Raw genomic sequence first — 22,542 nt, 5'->3', positions numbered from 1 at the left:
GTTGCTTTCAGAAAGATCACTTAAAATTTGTATATATGTGCAAAATTATACCCAGCAATTGCTACCTTCATTTTTGACAGCTCTATTTTCCCCACAAAAGTAAATAGCAGTAAACTACCTAGCTCAGAGATCTTAAATATAATATTTGGAGAAAGCATTTGAGCTACTTTGTCTAGGCTTATGATTTACCTTTTAAAAGTAAATGTCTTTAGACACCTTTTGTTCCTTTTTCATATGCTTAATGTATACTCTGTAGATATCATCTAGATTGTGCCAATTAAGAGTAATCAAATAGTGTAATACCCCTTTTATTACATAAATCCAAATATTAAAAAAAAACAAGTGAAAGAATCTAGCAGATATTTATTAAGCAAGATGAAAGTGAAATTACAAACACAGGTCAGCTTTTAAACTCAGTCAGCATTCTGGTGGACGGGAGGTGCCTGGTCCTTCATCAGAGCCCACCTATGTGTGATGCATGTTAGGAAGGGAGCTTTCCCTGCTTGAGAAATCAAAGCTCCATTGGAGGGGTCCGACTGGAGGCATCCGATAACAAGCTAAGTGACATCAGGGCTACACAACACAAAGAGGAAAGTTGACACCAATTGAGGAACTTTGAATCGTGAAGACAATTAGCTTAGTACTTCAGGTCAAAAACGCTACTATTTATGGGCTGTTAGCAGTGAAATGGCCTATTTCTGTCTTGTTTCACAAGTTCATAGATATTAAAGATAATCTATGGAGATTAAGGCCTTAATCTTCAATCTAGGTGAATAATTTTGTCTGTAGGAAAAGCATGAGAATTAATTCCCAAAGGATTATGCAAAATAAAAAAGGCAGTAATAAAACATTGTTTGGTCTTTGGGAGCCAAGGATAACCGAACAGTTTGTTCCCGGTGTACAGGGATTTTGACATATTGACCTTCACATAAGCAAAACCATTTAAATGTTTAAAAGATCATTGGGAAAAGATACCGACAATTAAAATTGTATACCCACACAAATGTCAAGCAACTGTTAATGGGGGCTTGCTGGGCTGAGCAATATGAAAACCACTTCTGTCTCCCCGGCATCAATTTGTTCTGTTTTGTTTTGCTGTTTTTGGTTTTGGCTATGCAAATCTTTTCATGAAAAAAAATGTAAGGCTCTAAGGCTAAAATAATATATTATGGGCCCCAAATAACTGTTTCTGAAATCCTTTTTTTCGATGTGTCTCTAATTTGGGAGTCACATGACTTGAACACTCTTAACCATGAAGCATTTGTAAAAATACATATCATTCACTTTTCACAGAATCATTGTCTCAAAAATGAGAGGCAATATCTAGATTCACATGCATGTCCATAATAAAGCTTTGTTTTTATAAACAACGCAACTCCACACCAGCATTATTTGCTGCTTAATATTTTAGCCCCAACCAAAGAATTCAGGTATCACACATAATTTCCATCTGCAACACATACATTGGTGGGACAAAATAGTGTATGCAAATAAGACTGGGAAATATTGTTTTCTATACAAATGATCAAGAAAATAATAAAGTAAAAAGAAAAACCACAACACTAAATTTGCTCTAGTAAAAATATGCTGCATTGCGCCTCTGTGGGACAGAAGCAAAGAACCCAAGTTTGGGCAACCTAGAGGAGGGGAGTATAGACTCATTTTTATTTCTTAAGTTGTAATTTAAATAATTAGTCTCCATAATTTATGTTTCTAGAAAGTTTTCTTTTTTTATCAGCTATCATGTATGTAAGGGAATAATATTTCACCTTAAGTGTGATGTACACTGAATGGGTCATTACTTAAAGCAAGATTAAGACACATCATCAAACTTTAAAGTATTCACTTTTAAACATTAAAATAAGTGGCAGGTAAATACAGAAAAATATAAAATCACCAGTTCTCAGCTTTTTATCACTCCCTTTGTTTCTCTTCTTCTAGAAGATTCTATGAGCACTACGTTGCTCAATCAAAAGTAACCTCACTACTCACATATCATCTGTAGCTTCAATGTGCACTATCATGATCTCAGTAGATTCACACTCAAATCCTTGAGTGCCAGAAATTTATCAAGCCATAAAGTTATTAAGCACTTAGCTCTTATGGAGAGATCGGGGCAAAATTTGTACAAGAAATTTAACTTATCATTTTTACATTATCTTATAATTGTGGTAACATTTTTTTAAAGTAACCCTTTGGAAAAAATTTACATGATACCCAAAGGCACTAGTTCACATAAGGGGGGAATGGCTGAAAAACAGACAACAAAACCATAATATAGGTAAAGAGCACACACACACATACACACACACACAAAGGATATTAAGAGAATAACTGTTACATTTTAAAGTTATTCTAAAAGTGGCACTTTTCACGCTGGTATAAAATAAAAGTGCTTTATGATGAAATTTTTATTCATTTTTTAAAGCTGGTCTTAACCCCTGAAAATAGGGGGTTATAATGAGAGCACTGATAGACTCTAGATCATAGTGACAATAATATGGATGTTGCTAAAATGCTTCGTGTGTCTTTATTTTGTCTTTTTAGTGTTGATAGATTTGCTTTATCTATATGTGTATCATTAGTGAGATTCACTCTTCAATTTTTTACTAGAAAGTTACAGCTCATTTAAAATAGCTGATAGATACAGAAAGCATAAATACACAGTAAGTTTAAACACTGATTGTACTAAATGCAACAATACAAAGAAGCAAACAGAACACAAATGGTAACACAATAAAACTGTATTACATTTGTGCTTCAATTATTACAATACCTTATATACAATAGTTCAAAATAAACATCTCATGCCAAGTGACACCAAAAACAAATAGCAAGCAAAAATCCAGCAATATGTACATTACTTTTTTTCTTTAATAATAAACATTCAACTCTGAACTGGGGCAATTTCACTACATACAGATGCAGTCCGCCTTTTATTTCATATATCCATCCCGCTTTTCTGTATCTACGCTATTCAGTAGGTTCCTGTGTCAATTCTTATATACATGTGGAGCAAAAAAGATAAAAGAATGTAGTGCTTTGTATTCTTAATGGGGTGATGTTGATAGATCAGCGAACCTGGGGTGCATAACCTTCTTTCATTAAACCTTCCTCGTAGTCAGTCTGGCAAAGGATCATGTTATTCTTTAGGAAAAATTTGTCTCCGACACAAAATCTGAAAATATTAAAAAAAAATGTGTTAAGACCATTTCACTCAGATCACTTGATTGTAGATTTATTTTTCTAGTAATAATTTCACATGGCAATTCCCTGATTTTGGCTTAGAAAGTTGCCTTTATTGTCAACACTAAAACACTGCACACAGAATCTGAAATCCTACCTTTATACATAAAAATCATAAGAACACCGACAAAAACACATAGGGCAGCAATGGTAAGTTTTTATTTATTTTTTACCACTTTGGAGAGAAAAAAGAAATGATATATACAGTATGTCCATAAAGTCATGGTGCACTTTTGACCGGTCACAGGAAAGCAACAAAAGACAACAGAAACATGAAATCTACACCAAATAAAAGGAAAACTCTCCCAGTTTCATACCTATTCAGTGCCGTTCGATGTGGGCTCACACACAGATTTTTTAGGGCTCCTTAGGTAGCTATCCCGTATAGCCTCTACAGACTCGTCACTGACTGATGGCCTACCAGAACGGGGTTTCTCCACTAAACTGCCGGTTTCCTTCAACTGCTTATCCCACTGAGTAATGTTATTCCTATGTGGTGGCGCCTTGCTATAACTGCGCCGATATTCACGTTGCACTCTGGTCACGGATTTGAATTTAGCGAGCCACAGAACACACTGAACTTTCCTCTGTACCATCCACATCTCAACTGCCATGGCCATGGGCTGCTCCACTGTATACACGGAGTTACGTCATCATCTGCACATGCGCACATGCTGCCACACCATCCTACAGAAACTGGGAGGGTTTTCCTTTTATTTGGTGCAGATTTCACATTTCTATCATCTTTTGTTGCTTTCCTGTGACCGGTCAAAAGTACACCATGACTTTACAGACACACTGTATATGCATCCATTAAAATAAGAACAAATGAGGCCCTGGCCAGTTGGCTCAGTGGTAGAGCGTCGGCCTGACGTGCAGAAGTCCCGGGTTCGATTCCCAGCCAGGGCACACAGGAGAGGCAGCCATCTGCTTCTCCACCCCTCCCCCTCTCCTTCCTCTCTGTCTCTTTCTTCCCCTCCCACAGCCGAGGCTCAATTGGAGCAAAGATGGCCCGGGCGCTGGGGATGGCTCCTTGGCCTCTGCCCCAGGCACTAGAGTGGCTCTGGTCTCAACAGAGTGATGCCCTGTAGGGGTAGAGCATCGCCCCCTGGTGGGCAGAGCATCGCCCCTGGTGGGCGTGCTGGGTGGATCCCGGTTGGACGCATGCGGGAGTCTGTCTGTTTCTCCCTGTTTCCAACTTCAGAAAAATACAAAAAAAAAAAAAAAAAGAACAAATGATAATATTATACTGCAGCAATTATAGAAGACTTTATGATAGGCAATTTATGCACTTTATAAAAAAATTTAAAAAAACAAACAGCATTAAAATGAATAAATTAGAAAATAGCCCAATTTTAAAGATTTCATTTAATGCCTCCTTTTACTCTCTGTTACTAAAATATGGTTAAATTCTAGTGATTTGGAAGTGATCATTCTGAAGTTAAAGTTCTTATAGCCCTGGACCACATTCCTTTATTTGTGTCAAGTTATTCACCTATAAAATAGTAAATGTCATTTCTTCAAGCACTTCCAATTGAACCTAAAGGCATAACATAACCTGAACAAGCTTCTTAATATTGATGCAATAAATAAACTAGTGCATTGTAGCTAATTATTTTATTTGATAAAACATTGTTCAATGTATTTTTAAATTGAATTTATTGGGGTCACATTGGTTAATAAAATTAAATAGGTTTCAGGTGTACAGTTCTATAATACATTATCTGTATATTGTATCCTGTGTTCACCACCCCAAGTCAAGTCTCCTTCCATCACCATTTATTTCCCCTTTACCCTCTCCTATCTCCCCCCACTCCCTTTTTCCTTATAATAACCATGCTGTTGTATGTGTCTATGAATATTTTTTCTTAGCTTAATCCCTTCATTTAAAAAAAACCACATTATTTAATGTATAGGAGTGTAATGTTTTTAGTAAGTGCAATTTTTGTATAATTTCCCAATGGTGACAGTTTGGACACAATTAAGGTCAGAATTAAATGCTGTGCTGTTTCCAGTACATTTAACAATAAAGTAACACTGGGGAGATCTCTCTATATTTTTAATTGTAACAATTTAACCTTCAAACAACAGTGTCTGGTAGAGTTGACCCAGTAAAACTACTTGTAATTATACAAGTTGACCTCCCCGACATTTGATAGTGGTCTCTCTTTATCAGATAGTTAATTTCAAATGATGTTCAAGCAGAAATCTTAGTGGATAGATTAAATTGTGTAGTGAAAGCCACCCTTAATGTTTTGTGAAGTTGAAAGTTTAAATGAGGAGCAGTTGGACCGATTTACATTTGCAAAGATTGGAATGCTAGACAAACAGTGAACCTATTTATTTTCCAACTGGGTAGCTTTGGAAATTTATCCTTATTCTAGTTTAAGTAGAGAGAGGGGAAAATGATGTAATAAAAAAAGTAAATTGAAAGAATTAGCTTTCCTCTTAAAGAAGATTGGTGTGTTTATTTCTGGAATTTACTTTTTTACCTCAGGATTACTGCCTGCTGATGATGTTGATTGAAAGTACAGAGTATGTGGTGATCTTGAAATCCTGGAGTTGTCTGGGTCAAGGCTATTGGACACAATGAGTATTCAAGTTTGGACTTTCAGTACACCTTTTCATTGATTGTGAACTTTAAATACTGGACTTAACAAGTGGTGTTGAAATGAAGCCGTTTTTGCAGAATATCCTGATTACTGAAACATGTTGAAGAAAAGAACAGGCCTGACAGCTCATTTAGATATATACTTAACTTTATGAGATTATATAAAATAGCATGTAGACTATATGTGATTACAGCTCAAAATTTCTAATTTATATTACTTGAAATTAATTTGAACTAAGAAGCTAATAATAAAATATCACATCAAAAATAAATAAATTCAATAAAACACTCTTGTGCTCTAGCTAATATTATGGAATCTGGTTTTTTTCTAAAAACTAACTAAATTGGAAATGCTCTTTCAACTCCATATTGTCTAAGATTTTGCTTTAATATTTCAACATAATTTTTAAAAATCTCCCAAATTTTATTCACTATCAAATAAAAACATGGGTTATTGTCATGTCATGTTACAAGTTCTTACCTTCAGATGCCTTAACATTTAGATAATTTCTATATGTAGATTCATAAACTCAGGGTAACTACAGTGAGAAAAAGCAAGAACCAAGAGCCTGGGGTCTCGTTCTGCTGCTATCATCTACCCCAATCCAAGATAAAAAGTAAATTTCATATGTTTTCTGAGTTAGTTCTCTGTAGTTAAAATAAATCGACTATACCACTGGATCGTAGGGATATTATAATAAGCAATATTTGACAGATAGAAAGGCACAGTGCAATGAATAAAGTTCAAATGTCAACTTTCCATTTATGGTATTAAGATGACACTTCAGTTCTTTATCTGTGACATCAGTCACTTTTGTAAGTTTGTGGTCAAGAGCAGAAATGAAGTATATACAGCCTTACCTCAGGGTCTGCAATGTTGGTAATTTAAGTAGCCACCTTTTATAAAGTACTTACCATGTGCTAATGCTAAGCATGTATATAAGTGATCACATTATTCCTTTCATCCACCTAGATCGTAGATATTATCACTGCCTTTTTCAAATGAATGACCTGAGGTTTCCTCCCAGAATTTAAAAAAACTGCCCACGGTTTCATAGCTAGGATGTATGTGGTAGAGGAAGGAAACAATCCCGATTTATTTGGATTCAAGACCCAGAAAAGCATGAGGCTACAGATTTTGTGGGTTATACAGTTATAAAGTTATACAGATTTTTTTTGGTTACAATTTTTTCTTTTCATAACTTTAAAGAAGTCTGCTTACCATTCAATGAGATGATGGTAATATAAATGGAATTCATCTGAAATAATCATACCTGAAAATTTTGTTCCTAATATATTGTCAGCTGGATAAAGTACATTTGACATGCATTTCAATTTATATTTAAAGGTCAAGATGAAACAGAGCATGGGTGAGGAATGTCACAATTACACATACAAGTTAAATAAAACAACCTTGAAAGCTCAATTAGAATTGGAAGATACCTCCTTTAAAATGCTTCACATATAAACATAAAGAAAAAGAGATGCAGATATTAGACATTTAAAAAATAATATAGAACTACTGTGATTTTTTAAGGCACAGTAATTCTAATGCTATATAACCAGCTCCTTATAAGATTTATCACTAGAAGAAAAAGTATTTTAAAAGTAGTGATGGCCAGAGGATACTGTTAGTATATTAATAGGTAGGGCTAAAATTCTTAAAAATAAACTGATAAATTTTCTTGTAATCTAATTCTCACTACTGGTGATATAGACAGTTCAATTTATTTTTCTGTCACATAAAAACAATGTTAAGAAATAAAAAGATGGCTAATCAGATTTTTAAACTCTCTTAATCATGATGTTTTAGAATTAATAACAGACTTAATTTCCAGATATTTTAGAGTGATTATAGTTGAATTCATGTGGTCTTAGACAGTTGAAAAGTACAAAAAATCAGTATAATTAAGAAATCATCCCTATAATATATGGGGCTTAGAGTAGTTTTGAGCAGGTCATCAAAATCCTCCACCAAGAAGTTTCCATATATAACATCCTTTCTAAGAAATGAAAATGTTAGCTTAGTCATCTTGTTTCCCTGAGGTTAGTGACTGTCAATTACAATTAATTTCCATTTCCACAACGCTTTAAAAAGATCCAATCCATATATCCAATATCTCTACTTTCCTATTTAGCATCCTCATTTACTGAATGATGGAGATTTTGATACTATACTTTGTTTCCAGTAAGAGGTGCAGGTTTTATACTCATTGTCCCATCACTACAGAACTGTGCACAAATTTATTGTCTTTCCCAATGACAGCCCAGTTGTCATTACATACTTCATTCGTAACAATCTTTTCTGCACCAAGTTAGACTACACACACTCCTAATCCTGTTAGAAATAATTCAAAGGCTACCTTACTGTAACACCACTGTATCTAATTACATGTATGTCCACTTAGCCAGAAAGTAAAATACCCCTCTTGCAACAATCCTCATGCTGGCTCTGAGTCTAGACTAAAACCAGATTTCCAGGGTTCAAATCTTGAGTCTATCACTTTCTAACTGTGTAATATGGATTAATTACTTAATTTTTTTGTACTTCAGTTTCCTCGTCTATAAAATGAGACCAATATAAGCACCTAATTATGGGTTATTTTGAGTATTAAATGAGTCAGTACATGTAAAACAGACTTATAGATAGAGAGCAAGCTGACAGACGTTGGAGGGGTATAGTGGGGCTGTGTTGGGGGTAGAGTTATTGAGCAACAAATAAAAAAAACCCTCATGTACACGGACAACAGTGCGGTGGAGGGAAGGGGAATTGTGGGTATATGGGAGATAAATGGTGATGGAAAGAGACTTGACTTGGGGTGGTGAACAAACAATACAGTGTACAGATGATGTGTTGTAGAATTGTGCACCTGAGACCTGTGTGAGTTTGTTAACCAGTGTTACCCCAATACATTCGTTAAAAAAAAAGAAGATATAATAAAGTGTCTAGTATAATGCTTGATACATTGACTTGGTCCTACATAAAAATTTGTTTATTATTAATAGCAAAGTCAATAACAAAATATCTGAATAATTCAATATAATGATAAAAATGAGGCCCAGCCTGTGTAATCACATAGGTGGGCATTTAAATCTTAGTTGCACTAATGTTGAGCTATGCCAATATACAGAATACATTCACACTTATGGTAAATTACTTAAAAATGCCTCTGAAAATAAGTTCCTATATCTATAAAGTAAAAAAAAAAAAGTGCTCTCATTATTATTTGCCAATGATAATCTTTTAATCTTTGCTTAAAATATTAAGCAAAGCCTGGGATATTTCTTCCTTTTTTCCATCTAACTGATATTCTAAAAATTCTTTAGTTTCCATTCCCTCCATCAGTGTTTCTTGATCACATCATCTCATTCTGATCTTTCCCAAAGTACTTATTTATTAGTGTATCGTTCCTTTACTTTGGCATTTCAAATTTTCTTATATGAGTATAATAGGTTTCCCAATCTAGATAGTAGTGCTGAGGTAAATGACCACGAGTTTTATTTCTTTTGAACTCTCTGAAATACCACCATAAATTCTACTATCGCTTGAGGTGGGTGGTCAATAAATACTGCTTAAGATAGATTTATTCTACAATGAAATAGCCTTAAATAACAAAGGTATATTATTAAATGAAGTAATTTAAGTTTGTATTCATTTTGACTTTCTTTTTTTTTTTTTAATAATTTTATTTTTTTAATGGGGCGACATCAATAAATCAGGATACATATATTCAAAGATAACAAGTCCAGGTTATCTTGTCGTTCAATTATGTTGCATACCCATCACTCAAAGTCAGATTGTCCTTTGTCACCTTCTATCTAGTTTTCTTTGTGCCCCTCCCCCTCCCTCTTTCCATTTTGACTTTCAATCACTGACTTCCTACCTTTACAGTTTCATCTCCTGCTCCTCACTCCATTCCTCACTCCTCCATATGCCTATCGAACTCCGGGTCTAATCTCCGAGCACACTGAGCTTCATTTTATTGCCTATACATATTAGATGCTTTCATACCCCCATGCCTTTCATGCTGCTCCATCTGTCTGGGAATCCCTTTCCTCACTGCTCCAGGCTTCTTCATCTCCCCCAACTCCCATCAGTCACACTTCCTATATCCCAACAAGTCTTAAGGAGTTCTTTTATAACCATCTGTTTACACCAATTCCACCCTCCTGTGAGTCTCTGATGTCCTCTTTCCCCTAGCTCTGAGTACCTTTAAGAGAGAAACTAGCCCTGGCTAGTGGCACAGTGAACAGAGAGTAGTCCCAGAGCGCCAAGGTTGCTGGTTTGATACTGAGGGTGCCAGCTCAACCCCAACATTGCCGGTTCAATCCCCAGTCAGGACACAAATGAGAAGCAATCAATTGGCGTACAAATAAGTGGGAAAAGTTGATACCCCCCTCTCTCTCTCCTTTTTCTCTCTCCCCTTCCACATCCCTTCCTCTTTTTAAAAGAAATAGAAAAGACAAAATATATTTTATTCCCATCTGTTCCTTCAGAGCCAAGCCCAATACTTTTATTCTTTAATAAAAGGAAATGAAATATTATACAATTCTACATATTTGAGGCAATTTCATCACAAACAAGTGCGTCTTTTTCTTTTCTTATAAAACCATCATTTAGTTTTACAGTATTTTTCTAAGGGGGAGGGGCTTATTCACCTTTAGAAAATTAACTATTACACAGAATTTTTTAATTCTAAAGAGATACAAGTTATTATACAAGACACCCAGAATAACCATCTTCTGATTTCCTTTAAAAATAGAAAAGCTTTTAGATTTTCAATTCAGAGCTTGACATTTTTTAGCCATACCCCTCTAAAAAGGGCCGAGATGATATGGACAAGGGACAACCAATCTTGAAAGGTTATTATTACTAATATTTTTTTAACTTTTAGTAATATTATGATGTTAATAATATTTTGATTTAAAAGCTGAAATGACTGCTAAATAAAATCCATAAGCATTTATAATACCATGATTTCAGATGTTAATAAAGTTTGCTTAAGGAAAGGTGTCTATACATTTCTTTACACGCTCTGTATTTCATTGGAAGAGATGCAATGCTATGACAATAATTTGGCTACTGAACAGATAGGCTCATGTGCCATATGACTCTATTGAAGAGGATTTCCTAAGGAAACATCAAAGTACAAGCAGACTCCTATATTGAAAACCTTCTGTATTGAGAGTAACAACATTTGTCTGCTTTGCTTGGCTGATGAAGATCACCTGAGTGCCCGCGTTAAAGAAGTTTGTCTTGTTGGGGCTGAAGTGACAAGACAATAACTAAGTGCTAATTGTGCATAACCAGAACTGAAGATATGCAGTCCCATGATGGCATGCAATAAATGAAGCAAACACAGAAACATATTAGGTACTTTAATAATGATTCTAGAGTAGTATTTTGTAGCAATAAGAATGTGAACAGTTATAGAGTCCAAATTTAGGAGTATGTGTCTTACTTGACTGAGACTGAGTTCTGCTGAGGACAGATAGGCTTAATTGGGAGGCAACTGAATATTTCAGCGAAGAAATAAAACAAAATATGATTGTAAACAGCATTAACAACCTACAGCTACTCAGTGTCCTCATAGAATTTAGCCTGAGTTTAGCACTTGAATGATGTTTTAATTTTCTGTGTAGAATATGCATAAAACAGGTAACTCTGCCCTTATAGAGAAATGGACAAAGGGCATAAACAGGAAGTTCCCTAAAAGAAGAAATAGCAAAGGGCCACTATTAAGCCAATGAGTGTTAATTAAAAATTATAATGAGATACCATGTTTCATTCCTTAAGGTGACAAGGATATCTTTTAAAATAATTCCCAATGTTAAGAGTGAATGTGTGGAAATACACAGTTTTTACATTTCTGGTGTAAAAATAATCAATATGACTTTTCCGGAGAAAAGCATTATACTGTATATCATTAGCCTTTAAACTATCATATACTTTGCCTAATTAGTATTTGCTCTGTGAATTTATCCTGACACAGATTTTAGTATTTGTTTGTTTATAAAGTCCATTTTATGTTAATAATATGTGTAATATAAAAACTTGAAGAAACAACAGACACATCTGATGATTTATAATATGAAGCTCTATCCATAAAACTGAACATAAGAAAGCTTAAAATATTTTAAAGTAATTTTTAAAGGCAGGTAAAAAGATACACTATGTAAAATGAAAAAAACAAATATGAGACATTAGGATTCTTTCCTGTTACTTTCTTTTAATCTGCTCAAGTGTGCCTAGAATGTAAAGTATATGCACTTGCCATGTATGTCTGAAAAAGTGTAGAGCTGGCTACACACAAAAGAGCAAAGTATTTTCTCTTAGAATAATGAGAGAATAGTGAGGTATGAGATGCTGTTATTCTTTATCCCTTTGTATTTTCTAAATTTTCTACTATGAATGAGTAACCTTTTATAAGTAGAAAAGCAGTAAATGTTATTATTGCATGGAGATCACTGTATTGTTAGTGGGGGTTATTAGTGGATCAATGTGACAAGTAAACAGAAGTATTTTAAATTTACTAATAGTACACTTTTAAAATGTATATGCATATATTTACACATGAATATAAATGTATCTGTATTGATGTGTGTATATTTGTGCTTATTTATCTATATCAATGGTAGTCAACCTGGTCCCTACCGCCCACTAATGGGCATTCCAGCTTTCATGGTGGGCGGTAGCAGAGCAACCAAAGTATAAATAAAAAGATAGATTTAACTATAGTAAGTTGTTTATAAAGATTTATTCTGCCAAACTTAGCAAAAATCTGACATAAAGTACTTGGTAAGTAATTATTATTATATGCTTTAACTTGCTGTAACTCTGCTTTATAAATTTTATAAAGTTACTTCCCTACTTTATAAATCACCATTACTGTGGAACTGGTGGGTGGTTAGAAAATTTTACTACTAACAGAGATACAAAAGTGGGCAGTAGGTATAAAAAGGTTGACTACCCCGATCTATATCCTTACATCCTATCGACAACATGTGCAATTTGCCAGTTTATTTTTGGTTAAATGTCACCATAGACTGAATTAAATTGTGTTGATTCCAGGCATTTGTTGGAAACATTCAAGATGTTGTGAGATGACTTCTTGAATTTTTTCCTGAATAAATTATATATGGCAAGGTTGATTCACATTCTAAATATCTATTTATCAGGTGCTTATTGAGCTATATATACCTCATGTGAAAACCAAGTTAATGAAGTATTATTTGGTAAAAGGAAGTTATTAATGTCGTTAAAAGAGCAAATATTTGAGAACCTATTGTTCTAATTTTAATTTCTAAGAACCTATTTCCGGGACTTATATAAATTATTTCATTTTATTTTCAAAATCTGTAATACAGGCATCAGTGTCTTTTTTTAAGAGGGTGAACACAAAAATCGGTAAGATTAAGTAGTTTTGTCACAGTCACAAGCTAATATATGGTGGGGTTGGAATTCAAATCCAGTTCTCATTGTAAACATTGTATTCTTTCTACTACTCTATTGGGCCTCATAAGAAGATGCTGTACTGAGTAGTAAAACAAAGCAAATTACAATAACTGAGAACTTGACACAACTAATATTTTCTGATTATATACTGTGTTCAGGTGTTTTTACACTTGCATGGAATTTATTTTCATAAAAGAAATCCAATGTACTAATTCTTAAAATGTATTTTTAATGATATGTACATTTTCATATTCTAATATCCTTTACATTTGTCACATAAAACAGGTATCAGTAGTTCATAGTTCCCACTGGAAATAAAAGTTATAATGTTCACTAAAGAAAAGTGGGATGAAGTCATAAGACTTGGAGATAGAAGACTTCTCTGTGATTGACTGGTGCAGCTTCCTATGTTATTAATGAGAAAACTGAGGGCCAGAGAGCTACTATTGTTGGCTTATGGTCATATACATCTTGTTAGGGCAAAGTCCAGACCAGAATTTAGGTTTTGGATTCACTGTGTAACACTCTGTTCTCCAATACTGCCTCTCCAATGTTGGTCATTGTTGAATTATTAGCTCTCGCCGGCCTTGTTCCCAAAGAGACGTACAGCAACTTAAAAAGTACGTGTAAAACAAGGTTAAAATTCAAGATAATATAGGGCAACTATAACTTTGACCAATATATGAATTCACACAACCCACGACAAATTGCTGTATATTTACCTCAGTATAAATGTATTTGCTTATAGAAGTAGAACAAAACAGTAATAATATCTTAACCAACTTTTTAAAAGACCAAAAAACAACAAAGAAAAGAAAAAATAATATGACTAAAAGTTTATAGAAGCATCTTTGTTTCCTATCACATGAGATTAAATGATGCACTTCTTTTAGGCAGGCATGTAGTTTTAACATCTTTTCCTTCTTGGTTTGTTTTTGGCACTGAATGAATGTTTGCAGAAAATAAAGAATGCTAAGATTAATTTCTTTAAGTAAACTGTACTGATATAATTCCCACTTGTAGCATAAATAGCCAGAAAAGAGTTTTACCGGTTTTTAGGAGACAAAATAAAATCTCAGTACCTCTGATTACAAAGCTGACAGGCAAAGCAGTCCAGGTGGTAAACATTGTCCTTGGCCCGCATCACCATCTCAAAGGCAGGGATGAGCTTACTACAGGCAGCACAGTTTCCTGTCACACCGAAGAGCCTACAACAATAAACATTTCTTTCAAACTCTTACAAGAAGATCTGAGATAGTGACTAGATAAGACACCAATACACTTTGTAAAGCTATTAATACACAATGCCTTACGACATACTCCACTGAGTCTTATCCTAGGTGTAGACATAAATATTCTTTGGTGATACATACTCAGTTGACCTTTCTTGGTGAAAATCTCATCTTGTTGTAAGAAAAGGAAAAGACAAATACATGGGGAAGCTTATATAATCAGAAGTCAACGGGGGTGAATGCATAGCCAAAACCTACTTGTGAGAATAGGGAGTAAATATAAAAGCAGTGTAACTTTGATCTTAATGCCACATATTAAACGCTTTAGTTGGGGGAAAAAAGAACCATTTGAATGGCTGACTATTTTTGTCACCTAGTTACTAACTGGCTTGCTATTATTATTAAAAGACCATTTATGAACAAGGCATTTAAATAGTCAAAAGCCATTACAGGCACATGCACCTTATGGCCCTATACCATAGTTATAGCTATGATTACGTTATTCAAGTAGCGCATTAAAGTAAATGAGGCTGTAAACTACATAGAACTAGATCAGAATTGGAAACATAATATACTGTAAGAACGACTGGAATAGTCTGGAAAAAAAAGGTATTTTTTAAAAATTCTATTTGCTGTAGATTCCTGTAAATAGTTATTGTAATGACCTAAAAAATAGTCCAACATAAAATGTCTCCATAATTTCATAATGCTAGGAAATAAAATATAGTATCCATTTTCACCAGCAATATTTAAACCAAGTCTCCTTAAAATCTGTTAATGGTGCCTGACCAGGCAGTGGCGCAGTGGATAGAAAGTTGGACTGGGATGTGGAGGACCTGGGTTCAAGACTGAGGTCACCACCTTGAGCACAGGCTCATCTGGTTTGAGCAAAGCTCACCAGCTTGTACCCAAGGTCGCTGGCTTGAGCAAGGGGTTACTTGGTCTGCTGCAACCCCATGGTCAAGGCACATATGAGAAAGCAATCAATGAAATACTATGTGTCGCAACGAAAAACTAATGATTGATGCTTCTCATCTCTCTCCGTTCCTGTCTGTCTGTTCCCATCTATTCCTCTCTTTGACTCTCTCTCTGTAAAACAAACAAACAAAACAAAACAAAAAAACCTGTTAATGGTGGTGAAGAGTTATTACAAATAATATTCTGTGCATAGTAGTTAATGCACTTTTTAACTAGGAAGCAAACTAAATGAAAAACACCACATCTGCCAATTTTCTTTTTTCCCCAGCATCAGGCTGACAGGAAAAAAATATAATGGCTCTCATGGGAAAGACCAAATTAAAAGCAGTTCTAAACTAATGAATTCAAAGGTGCTATGGAGAAAACTCATTTTAGTTATAAAAACGTACTTTAAAGAATCTTAGACTTTAATTTTATTGAATTTAATGATTACGCACAAATGTGCTGAAGTTTCTCGCGTTACTTGCTGTATACTCCAAAGATAGGCCGTTGCTTAAAGCATGCATAGTCATTTTCCAGTTTATAACTATTCCTCTTACCAGACTAATGACGATTATTAGAAAGAGTTGTGAGAATGGCTTCCAAGTGTCTGGCAAGACTTGTAATAAATGTTTCAGCTTATGTTTTCACTAGGTTGTCCCTTGAAGAACTTAAGCGCCTTGAGGGTAGAAACTACAAATACTTTTCAAACATTTTGCTAGCATAATCTGTATGCTTGATAAAAAGTAAGCCAGGTTCACATTCAAGACAAAATTAAAAATTGTTCCACACTTATTTTCCAGGAAAAAAAAATCTTTAGAATGTTTTAATATGCTTCTTTCAAGGAATAGAAATCTAATAACCTTTGCATTCCAAGTTTACAATCCCTAGTTTGGGAAATAATTTTTTTAAAAGAATCTCATTGAAAATATAATATCTTGCATCTCCCACTGGTATCATTAAAAATGAAACCATCACAAACTAAAGCTTTCATCCTGTTCTGTTTTTTGTTGTTTTTTTTTTGTCAGCAGATTTTCCGTTCATTCTCACATTTCACATTTACTTTTCAGTGTACTTCACATGATCTAGCCAGGAGTCGCATCACTTACGTGTGCCATTTGTTTCTTCTGTTCTTTCATCATTATGATTTTTTTGAGAAATAAGAAAATCTCAAAAGTTCTTTACCCCATGAATATAGATGTATTTGTGGATATAAAATGCGATTAGTATGAGAGAAAGCAGTTTTTAAGAACTATTCAGTTTGCTTACGCCTAATAAACATACACACACAATGCCATTTTGAAATTCTGGACATAGTTTCCCCCAATTTCAATTGCTCTCGCTAGCTGAGCATTTATCAGCTACCTGATTAGAATTTGTTTCCACACAAACCATTGATCATCAGCCTATTACTAGGCAAATGACAGTTAATTACCCACTACATTAACCACTGGGACCTGAGACCTGCTTCTGCTGCCATCAGTCAACATGATAAATGTGGCAAGTTCAGTAATGCATGGCCAGCCCTGAGCTGCCTGCTATACTGTGAACAACCCTCAATCTCACTTCCAGGCCCAGGAAAATCTATGGCAATCTGCATAATTACAAGCTCTGGGTTAATAACAGACAAATGATTTGTTGCATCTAAACAAAGTCCTTGGAATGGTCCCAGTCTCTGGTGGCTGCCCGTACCGGTGCTGCTACGAGTGTACTTTCCACTGCAATGTGCACAACACAGTTCTCCGACATTACAGCCTTTCAATTTGTTGCCCTCCAATTTATAGATTCTGCATATGTGATTTTTAATCATTAAAGGACTCTTGAAGCAATATTATCTTAATTATTCTCTGCTGTACCCAGGGAATTGGCTTCAGATAAAATTTTCTTCTTCCATGCACCCTCCCTGCCTCGCTGGAGGCTCCATCAGTTTCCATCTACACCTGGACTCTGAAATCCTAATGATGAATTATTGCCCCTTTTCCTAAGAGGGCAAACCTTACAAGGGAACATTTTACTGAACTGTCAACTCACAGACTGAGTGCGGAGATGCGGAAATCTGATCTAATTTACTGCAAAACGATGCATTTGTTAGACTTTTTCCTCACTTTGGTTCAAGGATCAAGAGATCATTCTATAGCCATACTCATGGTCTCCTTTTTCCTTTTTCTCAGTGGGACAAGCCCAAGATTTTCTGAGAAAGGAAACAAATCCTATTTTTACAAAATGGGCTTTTCAAAATATATAGTGTGATCCTATGGTTTTCAAACATGACATCTGGACTCAGGCAAAAAGAATTTTCATTTATATCAATTAAGCTTAAGGCACGTATAGTTCTCATTTGTAAGATTTTTGCAGATATGTCTAGGAAATATTCAAGAGGAGTCTTTTAATTATCTAATTCATTTAGACTATCCATAATCCTGGAAATTCTTGTAACCCTTTCCTCCCCACTCTTCACTCCCAGACTCATTTACAAGGGTATCAGTACTGAGCTACTTTTTTGTTTAAGCTAGAGATCTCTGTGATCTCTTGTTTATAAAGTATATACACTCTAATCCTCACATAAAAATTGGGCCTAAGTACATTTAGTTAAGTTGTACACTGAGACAGATAAATATTTATTTTAAAATGGATTTTGAAATGTTGATCTAAATAATTACAGAGAACCAGCTCACAAATTTATAACAAGAAAAAAAATAAGATTATTGATTCAGTTTGCTCATTTTAAGATGTCATGCAGATTACTAAAGCATGGCAGGGGTTAATTTGCCAATTTATAGGTTACACTGTTCCTTACCACTTATGTCCATAACAGGCTTTAAGCAATACGACCTTTATCTTGTTTCTGACACACTACCAAAAATAGACTTACGATATAAAGGGTGACAACTGTCATCTATACAATATCAGTGCATATACTATATTTTTCGCTCCATAAGATGCACTTCCCCCCCAAAAAAAAGTGGAGGGGAAAATGCCCGTGCATTTTATGAAGCAAAAAATATGATATTTTATAAAATATTTTAACATACCATTTGGTTTAGATTTTTTTTTTATTATTTTCCTCCTTAATACCCTAGGTCTGTCTTATGGTCAAGTGTGTCTTATGGAAAAAATATGGTAATTTTCTGCAGGCATCCCAAAGGAGGGTTCTGTCCCTTTTCTATTTCATTTCTGCTGCTACTACCTGGTACTGACAATCTAAACACAGAAACAAACATACCAACCAGACAACTTTCCTATGGGAAAGCTCTGAGCCTATCAGTGTGCTGTTTAATACTACTTATACTGTAGTGAGTATGAATAGAGAAATAGTTAATAATTTTTGTGTAACATAGCAAAAACTAAGACAATACACATTTATATCTTTTTAAGCTTCCCTTCAAATTTTGCATTTTTACTAAATGTTCAACAGCTTTTGCAACATAGTCATAAATCAGGTGAACTCTGTATGGGTTAGTATATATCCATTACCAAAGTTCCTGGAGGTAGGGATAGAGAAAAACTCAAGACATATAATCATTTAACATAGTAATAATAAATAAGGTTTACTACAGGCATAAGAGGAGTGAGGAAGAATGAGTGCTCATTGTATTAGTGTCTTTTTTTTTTTTTTTCATAGCACCAGCTGTTTCTATAGATTTTTTACCAGGTCAGTGGCTCAAGTCACTAAATCAAATTCCCCCAAGCCAATGAAAAGCATAGTATTTGACTCAGATTAATTTATTATTTGGGGGAAAATGCATAAAAAATATCATTGCAGTAAACTTTAATTCTGAACCAAGATCAAACATTCTCTTCCAGTATTCAATCAATTTTCAAACTTAAAAGCATATGAAGTTAACAATAATTTTTTAAAAAATATTGAGGATAAGACTTAGTTTAGTCATCATCCTTTAAAAAAAAAACAAATACAAAATGGAAAACAAAAAGAAAAACCTCTCTACAGAATAACTAGAGATGAACAGAGAAAAGAAAGTTTTGTTTTCTAAGGAGATGAAATTGTAATCAATCAAAAAAATCTTTGACTTTTGACTGCTGAATGGTGAAGTTTTATTGACTATGTTCTGTGGGAGCAATGGAACATTTTCACAGATTGAGAAGGGCAATAGCTTTTTTGTCTAATACAAATATACTTCTCATATTTCCATTTCACTGTTTAAATGAAGGGATGTAATGATACAAAATGAAAATACTTTAAACATTCAATTCTTTGTTTTAAATGTAAAAAGCTCACCCGTGACAAGGCTGAGGAAAGACAGACCTACCGTTCTCTCTGTAGGGCCTGAGCCTGTGCTTCCCTGTCACATTGTGGGAGTTGAAGTAAGAGAAAAGGACACACCGAACATTTGAAAATGTACAAAAAATATAGAAAAATGTTTAACATTAGTTCCAGCTATGCTTCTAATTGCTGTACAGTTAGGCTTAGAACATATTTTTAGTATACAATTATGCATAATGACGACTCTGAAATTTTTCTAAAGTTAAGCTTCAACAAGCTAAAAATGTTGACTATGTTTTAAAGAAACTAGGTCTATTTGTTTGGAAAAACTTAAGAGACTATTTCTTTCATAATTAAGTACTTTTATTCTCTAAAATTAACTCTAATTTAGCTTATTAAATTCAACCATGGCATATTTTGTATTAACTTATAAGTCATACCAAACAGAAACATGAAAGTCATTTGCCAAAAGTAAAGTTCAATATGTACATGTATAGTATGTAAGTGTATATACACATATACTAACTCTATATAAAATAGAAGATTATATATGTAATATAACATATCTATTAGAAGCCTAGATGACTTCGATGTGTGACTGTGGCCTGGATGACTGATGTTTCATGTTTGGTGTATTCTTTTAAGAGTATCCTCAGAATGTGTGCCTCTCTTATACTCAGTCAAAACTCTACTCTTACTTGAATCAGACAGAATAGTCCCAGGCATCATGAGAATGGGTGGTCACACCCAACCTAGAGTGCTCTTGTTTTTAAATATTAGAGAGAGCAGGGGAGGCAGAGAAACAGACTCTGGCATGCGCCCCATCCAGGATCCACCCAGCAAGCCCACTATGGGGCAATGTTCTGCCCATCTGGGGCCATTGCTCTATCGCTCAACAACGAAGCCATTTTTTTAGCACCTGAGGTGGAGACCATGAAGACATCCTCAGTGCCTGAGGCCAACTTGCTTAAACCAATCGAGCTATTGCTGCAAGATGGATGGGAAGAGAGAAAGAGAGAGAGAGAGAGAGAGAGAGAGAGATGAGCCAGGAAGGGGTGGAGAAGCAGATGGTTGCTTCTCCTGTGTGTCTTGACAGGGAATTGAACCTGGGACATCCTACACACCAGGCCAATGCTCTGCCACTGAGCCAACCAGCCAGGGCCTAGAGCAGGGGTCTCAAACTCGCGGCCCGCTGAACAATTTTGTGCGGCCTGCAGACTAATCCACGAAATTCAAAATATTTTGGATAAAATTAAGTAAGCCTAGGGGCCTACTTGTATTTTTCATTTCTCTAGCATCCTAGCTAGATATTAGCTTAGTTAACAGCAGTTGTGATGCGAACTAAAGTTTCTGGTCGTTTTGTGACACTGAGTAAACTGCATGTACGATTGTGCTTGTTGTACTGATTTTTTTTTGTTTTCAACTGCAGTGAGAAAAGTGTTGCGTAACAGTTGCCTTTTGTAGATCTAGTGTGGCCCGCCGAATGGCTGTGATCTTGCTCTGCGGCCCACATGCTGAGTTGAGTTTGAGACCCCTGGCCTAGAGGGCTAATTCTTAAGCATCTATCTGTCGACCATCAGTGGAACTTGCTGAGTATCTGCTCATGATACAACATATTTAAACAACAACATTGTAGGGATAATAAATTTATAGGTAAAAAGTCAACCATGAACAGGAAGTGGGGTGACTCAACTTGTTAGTTTTGGAAATTCTTGGGAGCTATACTCAATTCTAAATTGGAAACAATAGAAAAATAAAGAGGAATGCTAAAAGTGAAGAAAGACTGTGGTAGAAGTCATTACCATCTGTCTTTCTGGGTCTTGCACTTCAGGTAAAGACTAAGGGAAAATTCTAAGACTTCATTCCCCACTAAAACTATTCTTGACTTACAGAAGCCTATCATTCCAGAGGAACTAGGTCAAGTTCCATGAATGTTTGGTTAGGAGTTCCTGCCCTTAACATTCACAGAGTCTACTTAAACACGGGGACTAGAATTCTAAATCGGTTGTTTTAGACTTGAGATAGTCCAGGAAAACAAAGCAGCAACCCCCTCCACATGGTGAATGCAGACTTTTATGTTTCCCCACAGAGCTTGTTCCTTCTCCACCTCCAATCAACTTGTAAGCCAGGCTAACTACCCTTTCTTTCACTTACAGTCTGTACCTGTGCTGACCCATTGGATAACCACTAACCACATGTGGCTATTGATCACTTGACATATGGCTAGCCCTTATCAACATGTGTTCTAAGTGTGACATATGCAACAAGGTTCAAAGCTTAGCTCAGAAAAGTAAAATATTTTTAGATTAATTTTAGAATATTAATTACATATTAAAATGATATTCTTTTGAATTCATCTGATTAAAGAAAATATGTTTTCAAAATTCATTTCACCTTTAAAAAACATTCCTTTTAATGTAGGCAGGGACTGCTAGAAAAATTTAAATTAATATGAGAATCATCTTATATTTCTATTGAACAGGGCTGACCTAAAGTCTCAGGCTTCCTTGCAGTCCTTGATACACACAGCTTCTAACAGTTAAACAAATGGAGATCTAGAATTTTTAAATTGAAACTCATGCTAGAAATTGCTCTTCCCAGTGTTCTGTGTCTATAGATAGAAAAAAGATTAAAGGCCAGGGATAATTTTTCTAACTTAAAAGTATGTACCTAACGATATGAATCACTACAGTGCATCTCTGAAAGAGAGGAGGACAATGTCCCTCCTACTTTTCTAGTTTTAGGCTGACTCAGTGTTAACTCCTTTGTAAACTTGCCATTTTCTGCTCTATGAAGGCGGCAGCAATAATATGTAAAG

General features: G+C 34.9%; 1 protein-coding gene across 4 annotated transcripts in view; it reads right to left on the bottom strand.

Annotated features, from left to right (window-relative positions):
* Positions 1-346: 346 nt before the first annotated feature.
* Positions 347-22,542, bottom strand: part of LMO3 (LIM domain only 3) — a 60,147-nt gene continuing 37,951 nt past the window's right edge. For all 4 annotated transcript variants that reach the window (XM_066355102.1, XM_066355112.1, XM_066355093.1 and 1 more), the window contains 2 exons: positions 14,396-14,521; positions 347-3,178 (listed from right to left, as the gene is read on the bottom strand). In XM_066355102.1, the coding sequence (XP_066211199.1) occupies positions 3,073-3,178; positions 14,396-14,521 (232 nt within the window). In that variant the 3' untranslated portion in view covers positions 347-3,072. The remainder of the gene's footprint in view (positions 3,179-14,395; positions 14,522-22,542) is intronic.

Source organism: Saccopteryx leptura, chromosome 1, assembly GCF_036850995.1.
Source record: "Saccopteryx leptura isolate mSacLep1 chromosome 1, mSacLep1_pri_phased_curated, whole genome shotgun sequence".
Lineage (NCBI taxonomy): Eukaryota > Metazoa > Chordata > Mammalia > Chiroptera > Emballonuridae > Saccopteryx > Saccopteryx leptura.
This window is presented reverse-complemented; position numbering and strand designations above follow the sequence as displayed.